The sequence below is a fragment of the Vigna unguiculata genome, chromosome 1, assembly GCF_037176805.1.
Source record: "Vigna unguiculata cultivar grain cowpea cultivar isolate G323 ecotype 2 chromosome 1, ASM3717680v1, whole genome shotgun sequence".
Taxonomy (NCBI): Eukaryota; Viridiplantae; Streptophyta; class Magnoliopsida; order Fabales; family Fabaceae; genus Vigna; species Vigna unguiculata.
In genome coordinates this window covers 24,759,585-24,775,200 of record NC_140792.1, presented here as the reverse complement: position 1 = coordinate 24,775,200, position 15,616 = coordinate 24,759,585, and the positions used below count along the sequence as shown (strand labels likewise).

The 15,616-nt window shown below is 36.4% G+C and overlaps 1 protein-coding gene across 1 annotated transcript; it reads left to right on the top strand.

Moving 5' to 3' along the window:
- The first annotated feature begins 4,991 nt into the window (after positions 1–4,991).
- LOC114185205 (uncharacterized) lies at positions 4,992–13,247 on the top strand. The gene is made up of 11 exons (XM_028072801.2): positions 4,992–5,343; positions 6,164–6,226; positions 6,324–6,415; positions 7,081–7,905; positions 8,036–8,135; positions 8,221–8,370; positions 8,478–9,263; positions 9,397–11,553; positions 11,631–11,697; positions 12,311–12,459; positions 12,537–13,247. Exons 1-11 carry the CDS (start codon positions 5,277–5,279, stop codon positions 12,872–12,874), a joined length of 4,794 nt encoding a protein of 1,597 aa, XP_027928602.1. The 5' UTR covers positions 4,992–5,276; the 3' UTR covers positions 12,875–13,247.
- The last annotated feature ends 2,369 nt before the right edge of the window (positions 13,248–15,616 follow it).

Sequence of the window (15,616 nt, the reverse complement as noted above, 5' to 3'; positions counted from 1 at the left end):
ATTCCATTATCAATTTAATTCAACTGTGGAATCAGCTTTTGAGTTTTATTACCTTTAAAATTTGGTTAGCATTATCAACTACTCCTCAGACTCTGCTTATCTCAATGCCATATTCAGAACTAATTCACATGATTTGCTTATCAGTTAAGTTGGCCACAATTTCTGCAAGAAATTATGAAAATGCAGGTCTTGACAACAGAAATTATGAATGCATTTAAACAAAAATAAACCTGAAATCTTGGTGTTTCTTGAAAGTTGAGGTCCAATCAGATCAAACTTCAACACACATTAAGAATAAAAGCTCAAATTACATCCTGGATGGAGAAAAATGATTTTATCAGACATCATAATAATTTTTAGAATATTTTTATGATGTGTTTTACACACAAAAAGAAAGAAGTGGTTGCTTACTTGTCATCCGAAACTGGAATTCGCAATCCTCGTCATGATAAAGGTATCTTCTTAGAGCATCTACTTCGGCCTTGCCTCTTGTAAAGACTTCTTGTATCTTTTTCTTTGTTAATGAAGGCATAACCCAAAAAAAAATCTACAAAAAAAATCTACACAAACAAAAAAAAAACAAAACCTGAGTTAGAAGAAACATAAAATAAATGTAAACGAAGTTGGAATCACTGACATTCAAAAAAAAATTAGGGTTTCAAAATGAATAGTGAAGAGATCAAAATAGAAAGTATGATTCGAAGAAGATATGAGAAAGAAATGGTAGAGTTTGAGGCGACAAAGAAGTGGAGGGGGTTTGAGTCGGCAGAGACGTCGAGAGGGTTTAAGGCGGCAAAGAGGTCGAGAGCGTTTGAGACAGAAGAGAGGTGGAGAGCGTTTGAGGCGAAAGAGAGGTCGAGAGCGTTTAAGTCGGAAGAGAGGTGGAGAGCGTTTGAGGCGAAAGAGCGATAGAGAGCATTTGAGGCGGTAGAGAGGTGGATAGGGTTTGAGACGGCAAAGAGGTGGAGAGTGCGAAAGACATGGTAGGGTTCGAGAGATGTAAAGTGAATAGAGTTTTTGAAAAAAGTGAGAGAGGTGGAAAGTGAGAAAGAATGGTTGAGAAGACTGGTTGAGAAGACACGTGTAAAAATTACTTTAAGAGGTAAAAAATATTTGAATTCTGAAATGGAAGAATGCCTAAGAAGATGACACGTGTAAAATTTTGCTTTTTGTCATCCTTTCAATTGTATTATAGATAAATATAAAGCATTTGGTCAAAATCGTCCTGCAAGCTCGCCTACAGAGCCCAAGGTCTATCAGAGAAGGACCAACAAGTAGAAAAAGGTAGTTGTTGGGAAATGATGTGGCAAAGTTTGGATGTCCAATCAAGTTCATCCCCTTTTAGCAAAAAGAGATTCTAAAGATGTTGAGGATGAAACAAGCTTACATGGGTGGCCATTGCTTAATGAGAAAATTGAGAGATCAAAAAGTAACCATAAAAGTTATACCTCAACTCGAAAATCTGGTAAGAAATGGAGAAAATATGTTCAGAAAGGAGGAATCTGGGAAGAAGCTTTGTCGAGAGAGATTGGCTTTCAGATAATTCCATTGAAGATAAATCGAAATCAAAGGAGGATTATTGGGAGTAAGCGCTCCAAGCATATTGGGAGAGATGATACTACTTCAGAAGGGGATTATTCTCCTCTGCCACTTCATAGAAAGCCTATAACCAAGCATTCAGAATCTAGTGAAAATGATGCAATGTCTGATTATTTGTTGGATGATGATTCTTGTATACAAAATCAAAGGAGGGCTAACACTAATGAAGCTAAATTTATTGACACTGATGTGTTTTCAGATGATACAATGGGCTATGGTTCTGATTGGTTGTGGAGACGGGAGCTTAGCAATGAGCAAGATGCTATTTCAGACGATTCATTAAGTGTTGGTTCTCTTCAGCTGCGTGGAAAGACGCCCAAGGGCAAGTATCGCAAATACATTACTGAAGAATACATGATTTCTGATGACCAAAGGGAGGTTTATTTTTGGAAGTAGAGAGGGAAGATATGTAAAGGCAAACAAAGATCAAGGGTGAGTTAGAATGACAGAATCCCCAACTTTCCAAATGTTTAAAAACCTAATCCTAATTTAACTTAACTATTATTTTCTTAAAAAAAATTCCCCTTCCACGTCACTCTGCTCTATTCCTCGTCATAGTTCCACCACTGGTCAACCTTGTCATGTCACTGTTCAGTTAACGTCGTCTAGTCCAACTTAACAAAAAAGACACATTTGAGATATTTTAGCAAAAAAGGAGACCAAAATGAGACTTTTAGAAAAAAGGGTACCAAATTGAGATTTTACCTCCAAGATAGGATCAAAGACATGATTAAACCTAAATTAATTCATATGTAAGTCCATTTTGACTTCTTGACAATCTTATATAAGAAAGCTCAAACCAACGAGATCAAACCCGGATAGACTATGCAGCGGAGCTACCATCGCCCTATTGACCACGAGTATTTCTCGCATATGCTCACACCAATAAATTGATGATCATCACAAAGAGAGAGATCCACACCACAAAACATACAACAAACAAAAGGGTAAGCTAGAGCCAAAAAGGATTTTATCATGCAATCAGATATATGTTAACAGTCAAATATACACACATCATCCAAGCATGCTATGACTTTCAAATCAATACACTAAGACTCGACTTGACTCATCCGGATACATATAATCTGGTCAGATTCAGCGGATGCTTGCATTTGTGGTGGATTACCCTACTCACCCCCGAGCTGCTCACCCCCGAGCTATGTGTTACAAGTGTTACAATGATTCAATCCCTCACACATAAGGTTAGCCCTTAATGAGTTTCAGGCCTCTTACTACTTTCACCACAAGAGTCAGTCCGCTCTAAGTGAGACTAACTGACTCCTTAGAGTGTCAGGATGCAACCTTACCTTGAATCCTTACCAAATTATATAGATGGGACACCACCATGGACACTCACTAACAGGGGCCATGGAATTACGTCCCAACCACTGAAGCACTACCCTGAAATCTCACCTAGAGATTTCAAGGAATTACGTACTGACACGGACCAAACATACTCAATCAATCAGGTAATATTTATCATGCACGTAACTCTCACACCAACCTTTATAAGCCAATCCTCATTCATATTTCATGTTGAATCCATTCCAACTCATCCTTCCCAATCCATGAATATAGAATTTCACCTCATATCAATACCATGCCATTTTGATACCAACTGTTTCATTGAAATCACATGCCAAGATCATACCCAAAATTCATCATTTGCCCACCTATGAACAATTCCATATCTCATATCAAATTCATACCCAACTCATCATATTCAATTCATGTTAAACTCATAAGCCACAAACCATAATCCATCATATTCACACAAAGTCACTCAATTCATACTTTAAACGGCATAATCAGTCCAAACATATATTAGTATCCAAAAACAAAGAAAACAAGGAGCAAACCTACCCCTTGCGCAACCCCTCGCTCAGGCAGAAGGCTCTCGCTCAGGCGAGCTCCCTTCGCCTAGGCGAGAGCTTGACAATCTGGAACACAGGCCATTCACACTAGTTCGCTTAGGCGAGATCTCCTCGCCTGAGCGAGGCATTCTCATGCTCAAAATAAGGATGGCCCGCTTGAGCGACAGCTCGCGCAAAAGGCCTGGGCGAGCCTCTGCCAGTCTCGCTTAGGCAAGCCTCTACCAGTCTCGCCCGCTTAGGCGAGACTAGCTCACTTGGGCGAGACTATCAGTTCTCGCCCTTGTTCTCACCTGCAACAGTCACATTTTCGCACCAAACAACAAACGCAAGCACTTTGCATGTTCATAGTAACATATAACCCATACAACACCAAACAAAACCAAGAATAGGCCAAAAATCATTTAAAACACAAAGCCCTAACTCCCCTTACTTGGAAAGAGCTATCCAAAAGACTCGTATACACAAACAGTGAGCACCACAGCTCCGGGAATGACTTAGTGAGCTGGAAACATAGCATAATGGAACAAAACAAGGGCATTGAGATGAGCCTCAGAGTAAACACGAAAATAAGACTAGGAGAGATCTAATATGAGCTAAGGAGCAACTTACGTGGAGTCGAAAGAGCTTAAGCAAGCTTGACGAATGCTAAGGATCAAACCCTAGCAGAGCTTCTGTTGAGAACGAAGGGGTTTGAGGACTGATGTTTTCTGAAAGTGAGATGGGAGTGAGAGTGTTAGGCTGGTTTAGGGTTTTTGACTCCTCATGACAAGCCCTTAAGACCCAATTAGATTTGTGGCAGCCCTTAAACATAAGGACATAAAATATCGGGTCTTACATTATACCCATTTTTTTTCTATTTCAATTATAACTATAAAAATTAATAATTTTTTTTATTGTTTCTTTTCTGTATTGACATTTTACAATTTAATATAAATTTTAATAATGTTTTTTCTATCTTAATAACTATCATAATATCTAATTTTTAATTGTATTTTTATTTTTTATTTTTATTATCAAAAAAATTCGATGCAAATAGCGGTAGATTCCTTTGTTTTCATTAGTGTATTTAATGTAGTTTAAGAAAGTTATGTTTTAAACGAGAGACATTATGGCAAGAATGTTTTAAGTACTAAAACTTACGCAATTAAATTAAACACTAATTTTAATGATCTCGAAATTAGAATAAATCTTTTTGTGTGAAGTATTTAAATTGTTATAATAATATTATGACTTATAAAATTAAGATAAAGAACTTAAGCATTGTGAATATTGTGAGATAATTTAAATTTTATAAACTAAATCCAATTTTCAGAGACAAATTCGCAAGCTTTGAATATTTAGAAAGACCTAATAAAGATACTATATAATAACCAACCCTAATTTATCCGATCTGGAAATTAACCCAAGTGAAAAAACAAAGTTAGATTAGAATTTTTTATCATTTATATCATTTATCTCATTAAAAACTAAAACAGAAAAAAAAAATGCAATAATATATGACAGTCTTGTGGTTGCTTCTGATGTTTACCACACCACACCACACACCCTGAGCCCTCAAACCCTTACCGCATTCATTCGCTCTCTCTTTCCTTCGCTCTATCTTTCTACCTCTCTCCCTCTCTCTCTATCTATCTTATACCCTGCAATTCGCAAACCCTACCCTCTCAATCTTCGACGCGCACTTCAACGTTCAACCCTACCTCTCTCTCGCATTCCTTCGTCTATTCGCATTTCCTCTCCTTCTTCTGTTCCGTTTTCGGATCTCTCTGTTTTCGAATTCCGACAATCCCGAACTCCACGGCGATGGGCGACGGCAAGGTCAATCTCCCTGACGATCTCTTCCTCTCCAAGACTTCTGATTCCCTCAGAGGTGATTTGATTTGATTCATTCGAATTCTCTTCAACTTTCAATTAGGGCTTTTTTTTTTCGAGTTTGTTGAAACACACGTTTTCATTGTCTCGCAATCATTGCTCGATCTCCTTGTCTGGATCCGTTGAATCTCAATCCGCGATTTGTTCTGCGTGTCAATTGCGCGCCCGACAGACGGGCCTGTTCATGCTTGTGTGGCTCTGCAATTTGTTTGTTTTTTATTTTTGTTTTTGTTTTTTTCCCTCTATGTGATTTTGTTAGTGTTTTTATTTTAATTATGGGTTAAGTTGACTTTAGCTTGGGGATTGATCTATGTAAGCGTCAATTGATTTAGTCAGTATATATTGTGATGTATGTACTGCTGTTTGCTGAGAAGTGTGGTTTTCTAAGGCCGTTTTTTGAGGGATTAGGAGTAGCTCACTTTGCTGCTGTTGGTAATCTGAATCTGGAATTATCGTGAATTTTTTTTTATTGCATAAGTAACCTGATTTGATTGTGCTGTTGGTGGGGTTGTTTTCTTCGGCGTGTGCGGCTGGTTGATTTGATTTTTCTGTTGACTTTTTCTAAAAGGTTTTAATGATATGTAATTGTAATTTTGGATGCATATTGCAGATCCCGTCATTTAGCACTTTTATGATATATTTTCAGAAGCTACTCTTTGTATCTTACGAGGAATGAATTTAACTGCCTTTTGTTTTGATTTGTTTTTCTTAAAATACTTCTTGTACAATTTATGTTACTGTACTTTAGGCATTTTTAAAAAGATAGTTATAAACAAATTGGAATGGCATGTCTGTTAATTTGCATTTTGGTTTGTTAGATGAAGCATCCGGAGGACATGGTGGGGAGAAAGGAATTGCAGCGCTACTTGATGATTCGAAAGGTATCGTGTTTATCTTTGTCCAAGTTAAAATCTAGTCATGTTTTTTTATTTAATGCATAAATTGTTATGGTTAATTGATGAAACATTTTACTTTCAGATCAATTGTCATCTGACAACAGCATACCCCTATCCCCACAGTGGCTGTATTCCAAACCTGTTGATGCAAGGACAACTGCCAATCCGGTGGGGGTACGTATTATTTGATGTTTTGGTTTTGCCTGTGCTATTGGACACCCTTCCCCTTCCATGAAACCTATCCGTGTCTCTATTGTTATTCTAAATCATTTTGGCCACTAAAAGTTTGTAATTTCAGAAACGTGAGTATAACATGTCACTATTGTTTATGCATTTTTTTTCCTACAATACCGGCAGTGAACTTGTTGGAAACACTGAGACGGAAGGATTTTGGTCATGGATTCATTTCTTGTTTTTTTTGGCAATTTTAAGGGTTTGTGATGTTTGTTTGATTTGCCTGGTACTGTTATTAAACTTAAAGTGGAGAGGGTATATCTTCTTGCTCTGAGTTTTAGTTGTTTTTAATTTAGAATATTCTTCCAACTTAATCACAAAGTGTTTTTCTGGACCCATCTGTCTCATGTAATCATGGGGTTCTAGTTTAAACTATCAATGTCGATTTAGGTTCCTAATTTGCACGGTAAGATTTTCTAGGCCTTCTTCTAATACAAACATGTAACTGATTAATATCTATTTGGTCGATTAATCAGGTTTTCTTTTAAAAACTGAATTCTTATGTTATGTGTTGTTCTTAGGGTTAAATTTGAGTGGTTATTTAAACTGTAGAATTTGATATGATAAATGATAGGATGACATCTCTACTTGGCTTTTTGCCTCAGGTGAACTCAACTGATCCCATACTGAAAGATAGTTGGCGTTTGGAGGGGTCCCAGGACAAGAAAGACTGGAGGAGGGCAGCTCCTGATGTTGACATCAGTCGCCGCTGGCGTGAAGAGGAGAGGGAAACAAGCTTGCTTGGGAGAAGGGATCGCAGAAAAGAAGATCGTCGTTTGGAGAATACTTCAACATCAGAGAATAGATCCTTGCCCTCTGATCGCTGGCACGAGAGCCGTGGTTCTGGCCATGACTCTAGAAGAGAGAATAAGTGGTCATCAAGATGGGGTCCTGAAGATAAAGAGAAGGATTCTAGAAGTGAAAAAAGAAACGATGTTGAGAAGGAAGATGGTCACACTGAAAAACAGTCTTCTGTTGGTGGCAATCGCATTGGGTCTGACCGTGACACTGATTCTCGTGATAAATGGAGGCCACGACATCGATTGGAAGCTCAAGCTGCTGGTGTGGCTACATACCGTGCTGCACCTGGATTTGGGCTGGAGAAAGGACGTATAGAAGGCTCCAATGTGCGATTTTCACCAGGAAGAGGAAGGGCTAACCTTAATGGAAACTTACAAATTGTAAGGTCTCCTATAGGCTCTAGTCTTGGATCTGCACTTGTGGATAGGAATAAAACTATACTGGGGAAGTCTAGCCTTGGTGCCGATTTGTATTACTACCCGAGGGGTAAGCTCCTTGACATATATCGCAAGCAAAAGGTTGATCCAAATTTTGATAGCCTGCCTTCTGAGATGGAGTATACATCGCCCTTTACTGAACCTGGTGCTGTTGAACCATTAGCATTTGTTGCTCCTGGTGCTGAGGAAGAGGTATGCGAAATGCAAAATATGAAGCAAGACTTCCATCATGCCTTATCGATGTGTTTCAATTTTTGTATTCTTGAAGGGTCATTTTCTTTTCAGTATTGATATATTGATTATATATTTTTTCATCTTTTAGGTTGTCCTTAAAGAAATATGGAAAGGAAAAATTACTAGCAGTGAAGTTGCGGGCTATTCCTTTAGAGGAAGGGATGGAGGGTCAAATGATGATATTTCAGGTAACGTATGCATGGATTTGTTTGTTACTGTAAAATAATTCAAAGCTTACTCTTTCTTATCGTCTCCTGCCTTGGCTTATTTCAGGCCCTGTTATTGTAAGTGAAGGAAAACAGCAACCTTCCATTGGCAGCAGTGCAAAGGTTATATCAGGAAGTGATATCTCGGATGATTCTGATCAAATATTAATTAGTTCAGCATCAACTGCTGGTGGTTTATTGAGAAACATTGTTGGGGGTGAGAAATCAATGCTTTTTTTATTGTACTGTGCTAGTCTGTTGAAAGTAAAGATTTTTCAGTTTTTTTACACATATTGATTGAATACAAATAATCATCATTTTTAGAAGTTGCAACTGTCCAAGATGGCAAGCAGAAACAAATGCCTGCTATTGGTGTGCATGGCAGAGATGAGAGTTCTGTTAGCAGGATTGGAGACGGCAGCATTCCAGGAAACAAAGTTGTTGAATCAGCAACTTTTGATCTCCATCAGGGACAATCTTTAGCTTTTCTGGAACATGCTAATCGGAATGGTGTTGATTCAATTGGTGGTTCTGAAATCAATAGCAGTCTACCTGATGATTCTCGCAATCTCTTTGATTTTTCATCTCTGCAGCAAACTCCAAACATTAATCAACAGGACTTCAAAGTTAATGAGAAGACATATGTGCCTGAAAGTGTTATTGCTCTTGAGGAGTTGAGTTTGTGCTATCTGGATCCTCAAGGGGAAATTCAAGGACCCTTTCTTGGGATTGACATTATTTTGTGGTTCGAACAAGGATTTTTTGGAATGGACTTGCCTGTTCGCTTGTCAGATGCTCCTGAAGGATCACCATTTCACGAACTTGGTGACATTATGCCTCATTTGAAAGTCAAGTCAGGATTAGGCTCTGGTAGTAATAGGGTTATTCAATCAGAACCTTCTGATGCCATTGGAAGGAACCTAAAAGTAGATGTGCATAATTTTGATTATGATGGGTCTTCTGCCAGCGATGATCAACCTTGGTCTTCTTCCCGACCTGATACTAGCTCAAGTGTTGGTATTCCTTCTCAAATACCCAATCAAAGTTATCACTCTGAGGTCAAGTTCTCTGATGATCAGGGCTTCGGTAATATTGTTGCACATGATGAGGGTAATATATTGGCTTTCTCATACATACTGCTACTTTCATGTCTACATACTATTAATTTTCTTAGCAAATTATGTGGCCTTATTTGTGATATATGCATCTATTTCTTCTTTTATTCATATATTTGTTTTTGTAGATATCTCTTTGTCAAAATTGGCTGGAAGCATAAATGATAAACCTTTGATGAGGCCTATGGATGTCAATGCTTTGCATTCTCATCCTACTGGAAAACCTGTTGCCAATGAAGTTGCAGTGAGTGATTCTCACCATGAAGCTGATAAGTTGCACCCATTTGGGTTATTGATGTCTGAACTCAGAGATGGTTCTCATTTAAGGCGTGCACAATCTTCCAATAGTTCTATGAGGTTGGGTGATCAGGGTCATTTTCTAGATCCGTTAATGGATAGAGATGCTCCTTTTACTGATCAACAAAGCTGTATTAGTGGCATGGTTAATCAACCTTCTTTCAGGGAGAAATGGGGTGATAAATATGGGACAATTAGACATTTTCAGGAAGATCAGTTCCTTTCCCATATGGGACAAATTCAGAAAGAAAGGCTTCAGCAGCAGAGTAATATATCTAATCATTTCCCTGCTCATCTTAATGGGTCAGAGTTAGAGAGGTTTCCAGGTTTTGCACTTTCGCAGAACATGAACTCCAACCTACAGCAGATGATGCAGAATTCTGGGTCAGATTTTGAACGTATTCTGGAACATCAGATTCAACAATACCAGCTTGAGTTACAGCAACAGCAAGATATGCATCACCAACAATTATTACACCAACAGATGAAACTTCAGCCCCAGCAACAGTCTCAAGTCCAACAATTGCTTCATGAACAGTTTATGCAGCAGCCAATCCCTGATCCCAACTTTGGGCAGTCCAAACATGATATTTCGAGGGATAACCTGTTAGATCAGGTACAAATGAGGAGATATATTAATGACTTGCATCTGAATTCACATTCTTTAAGGCACCTTGATCCATCAATGGAACATATTATCCAAGCAAATATGGGCCTCAATGCTGCACAAGGAAGGCAAGCTGATTTGTCAGACCTCTTGTTGCAAGCAAGGCATGGTAATATATTACCTTCTGAACAACAGCTTCATTTTCAGCAAGATCAGTTGCAGGCACAGCAGCTATCTTTGGCTCTTAGACAGCAGTTAGGCTTAGATGGAGAAAGGCATTTTGGTAGGTCATGGCCAATTAATGAAACAGGACAGTTGATTAGAAATCCTGGAACCCATCAACTAGGTCTTTCAGCAGGATTTAATGTTTCAGATATTCACAAACAGCAGCAGAGGCTTGTGACACAAGAGGAGCAATTAAATTACTTGGGGAGGAATCTTCCAGAGCAGAACCAGAGAGGGTTCTATGATAATCCTATGATGTTTGAGAGGTCTGCACCTATTTCCCAAGGAAGGGAATTACATGACCGTCGTCGCTATTTACATCGAGGTGATCAGATGGATTCTTTATCCTCTCATCATCTACAACCTACTGACGATCTCTTTGGTCACCACCCTGATGCCTTCAAGGGTTCACTCCACGTCAACAATGGACATGTGGAAAATAGCTGGATTGATCCCCGGGTGCAACTACAGCAGCATCTTGAAGCTGTGAGGCAGAGAAGAGAGTTAGGCGATACTGTTTCATCAACAGATCTGAACATGTCTGGATCTGTTGGCTCTCATGAAGACAGTTCCGCACGAGGTTTTATGGACCTACTTCATAAAAAACTGGGTGTTCAATCCGCACAACCATCAGCTGTTGATAAATGGCATCCTCTTTCATCAAGAAGTGACAAATCTTGGCATGTTCCAGAGGCTAGTTCAATAATGCATCCTTTTGAGCTTCAGCCTGATCATCAGCAAGTCCATCTGAATGACCCTTTTTTAGAAAGGGCTCAGAGTACTAATTCCAATGCCTTAATCCATGATCATTTATCCAGCATGCATATCTCTGACCAATACAACAATCTAGGGAACACTGAAAGAATGCCTCTTCGGTCTAGATCTGGTTCATTACTTGAAGAACAACCAGTGTTATCTGCAAATATGGACCCTTTACATCCCAATTACAGAATTCCTTTTCAGATTGGTAAATCATCTATGGAAAAGGACTTACTGGAGTTAGAAGCAAATAAGGGTCAGAGACATGAATATATGGGCACAATTAATAATTTAGTTCCTGGGATGTCGGACATGTCAGAGCAAGTGGAAAACATCATGAATTCCATGGAACTACCTGCAATTGCCCATAGTAGACATAGCTCACTGAGCAGTGCAGGTAATATAGCACACAACTGTCGTTTTTTGTTGAACTTCTGTATATGATGGTTGAAAATAATAAACAAGATTCTGCAGGTGGTGATGGCTCATTTGGTCGAGAGATAGGTTTGAATAATTCACGAGATGAGGTTTCTGGTGACAGGTAGCATCTTTTTTTGCAAACGGTTCCTTTAGGTCCTAATTGAATATGGTTAACTGGGTTCTATAAATTTCTCTTGCTGACCGGTTTTTATTACACGTTTGTTGAGTTCAAAGTCTATTCCTGTATATGGTGCTTTACTGTTTTTAATTTTGTCTATTCCTGTTTATCATTTAGCAGTAGGCTTTGCCCAAGGTTGTTATAGTCTGGATAGCCCATACTATTGTTCTGAAACTTTTGCACTAACTGCAAAATTTTCCCCATGTTTGAAGAAGTTTGCAGATAATTATTTATTTTATATACTTTTTGAATGCAACTGAGTAGGATTTCATTGACTAAATTTATCTAAAAGTGATAAAGTAATTAATCTCCCAAAATGGTGAAAATGGGCTGGGGCTACATATTGGAAAGGAGGAGTAGCAGAAGAATGACAATTTGTTCTAGTTATGACTTTGTACTCGAGTTATTATTGTCAAAAGGGATAGCAATTTGGATATATCTAGGTTCATGCATTCGTCTTGATGCATTTGCATGCATACATGGATGAATTGATATAATTGAATGATTATTGTTGGAAAAAAATTATTAAAGATGTTTGATTGTCTTTTATTGGCAGGATACCTCCTTCAACCAAAGGTTTTGATAATACTTTCCATAAGCGCCCCCATGTGTCTCGGGTTTTATCTTCACCTGATGTCCAGTCAGACCAGCCATCCGCACCCAGTGTCAATCAAAATAACTTAATAAATCTCACATCTAGTGAAGGTATGTGATTTTCTCACAACATTTTACATTTTACGTATGAAAATTTCAGCAGTCTGAAATAGAAGATTGTATGGTAGGGAGACGAGAACCGTCTGCAAATTCGTCAATGAGTAGCATGACAGATGCTCAGGCTGCTGGAAAAAAAGAGGTTCGGTTTAGATCTTCTTCGTTCAGTGAAGGTGCTGTGTCAGAGACATCATTTATGGACATGCTGAAAAAGCCCGTTCTTCCTGAGGTGGTGGTGGAGTCGCATGCCGGTAGTGGAATTGGGAGTGAGTCATCTGATGCAGCACAAGCAGCAAGAGGGGGGAAAAAGAAAGGGAAGAAAGGAAAACAGATAGATCCTTCTCTTCTTGGTTTCAAGGTCTCCAGTAACCGGATCATGATGGGTGAGATTCAACGCCCTGAAGATTGATAGTTAATTGCTTGTAGATTAGGTGTAAAATTTTGCGAATTTTTGTTTTTTTTGGGGGGATAAAGGATGAAATGGTGTACAGTCCGCTAGAGCATAGCTATAATATCTGAATACATCTGTTTTTTACGATAGGTGTATAATAGATTTGCATTTTTAAAGCGTCGACGAGTGTGTACATAGTCAGTCAGTCAGTCACTGATGAGTGTATATAAACGAGGAAGCTATGCTTGTTATATGGCTATGCTTATTATATGGTGGATGATTTTGGTGTGTGGGAGGAGGGGGGATAGACACAATAGAAGAATCAAAGAGAATTAATTGTATCCATCGTGGTTTGTTCAAGAGTTAAATTCTTATTCTCTTCATTTCAAAACTAGGTCGAGTAAATCATGTTGTATTCCCTATCTTTTTTAATATAAAGTATTAAAATTAAATATTGCAATGCCGTGGTATCGATTCGTAAGATTAAAATTTAAACTTCATTTTGTTTTGAAGCTTGCTTATGAGAATTGAGAATAATGAATATAAATTATTAATGTATTTTTGAATGATTAAGTTCAGTAGATAAGGAATTTAACGATAACCGTTGAAGATCATCTTCTATCCTGTGTCACCGAATGAAAAAGATAAGAGCCTGTTAAATGAAAGAAGCAATTTTGGATCACTTTTTTTTTCAAAGTTTTATTAGTTATGATTGGTGGACGTTCTCCAACATAAATATATTAGCATGTGGCAGTTCCCATTCCCAAATGATGATGAGGAATGACAATTCCAAAGTGGTTGGTGCATCCCATAGCCTATGAGTGATGTCCATCCCACAGTCCATAATTATTTGACCTTTTTGGACTTATCCAATACCTTCATGAGACGACCAAAGACCAAGTTCTATTATTTTGGATAGTTGCGATAAGGTTCAGCTATTAAATATAAGAATAATTTATGTTATTGGTCGACACAAAAATATTTCTTCCATATTTAATTTTAAAAATAGTACTGTACTCCGTAAAATACAACAGAACTCTAATAACTCACTTTTGAAAACAAAAAGTATTTTACAGTTTTGTTTATAGTTAAATTTATATGTTTTAATACTTTCTTCTGCCCTTCTTTAAAGGTGATAGAGCAAGTTATCCAGCTCGACGTGGGTTTGGAATTCATTGGACCTTGAAAATGAAGTTCAAACTTATTATTTAGCTTTTGTGAGATAGGGTCAACTCAAGTTATCGTCTAATAACTCAGGGCGATTGCTTCCAACCACTCTTAACATATTCTCACCCAAACCGTTATACAACTCATTTGTTACCAAATCACAAGAGTCTAACATTCAACTTTATCATCAACAATACAACCAAAATTATTGTATATTTACAATGGATGATCGTCCACTGTTATTGTACTATTATTACGCCAAAAATATATTATTATTATTAATATTTTTTTATCATTGTTGTTTTTTAATTTTTACTTAATAAGAATTAAGAAGAATGTCTGATTTATGAAAGATTTGTTGCTTTCAACAAATATATTTAATACATTTTTTAAAATTTAAAAAACGTATATAAATTTTAGAAATATTCGTAATTGTTTTTAATAAGAATGAAGTGATTATGATTAATGATAATTAGTATTTAATTTGAATTTATGAGTATTATGATCTAAGTTATAATTATCAATAATAATAATAATAATAATTAATAATTATTATAAAATTAAGTTAATATAAATTAATAAAATATTTAAAATTATAATTAATGACTATTTATATCTAATTCAAACTTTTAAGTATTGTTAAAAATGTTATAAAATATGATTATGAGTAATCATTATAACTAATAATTATTTTAACATTGTGCTAAAAATAAAAATAATAAAATATTTAAAACATTAACTTAGAATGTTGATTTAAATGATGATAGAGGGAGTCATATACTTTAGAATGATTTTTAAATTAAGTCATACTTATTAATGATGGTTTTAGTATGAAGTTTAAGATGTTGACAATTATTATATAGTGAGTTATAAAATTGGAAATGTTAATTTAAATTATTTTCTAATATTAAGAACTATTACTAGTAATTTAAGTATGTTATTAAAAATTTTAATTAGAAACAATAACTGTTTTTTTTTGGTTTTGAAGGAAATAAAGATGCTAGGTATAATTGTGGATGTCACTTATAAATGAAGTGGGCTATGATGTTAAAACAAAAATAAAAGGAGTAAATGATATGACAGTTATGAAGTGGATTTTGATAAAAAAAAAGATAAAAACAACATATTTGATGATCATGACATGGATAAAGTATATTTTGTTTTAAAGGAAAAGTAACGGTATAGATTTTCTATTGGATATTTTGGTGCTATCATCTATTGGGTGTGACGATAAAACAAATTACTTTTTAATTATTATTTATTTATTTATATTATTTTTTATACTATACTAAAAAAAAATTTGAAACATAATTTTACGATAACATATTACATGATTAAAATATTCATATAAACATATATTTACAATACTGTATGCATCTTATATCTACACCATTTATTATATTTTCTACACTAGAAGAGGAAGAAGTGTTATTTATTTACGGTTTTCCCTTCATATACTGACTTTCAAATAGGTGGAGGGAAAAAACTTATGGATATGATTCACTTGGACTGTTGGGATAAAAAGAAGGTACTCCAATTTGTCTTTCTGACAATCGATGCATTTGAAGTAGAGAGGAAAGTAATAGTAGAGTT

Coding starts and splice junctions, on each gene's coding strand:
- LOC114185205 (XM_028072801.2), top strand. CDS start 5,277: ATGGGCGACGGCAAGGTCAATCTCCCTGACGATCTCTTCCTCTCCAAG. Junction 9,264..9,396: donor TATTGTTGCACATGATGAGG/GTAATATATTGG, acceptor TTGTTTTTGTAG/ATATCTCTTTGTCAAAATTG. Junction 11,554..11,630: donor TAGCTCACTGAGCAGTGCAG/GTAATATAGCAC, acceptor AAGATTCTGCAG/GTGGTGATGGCTCATTTGGT.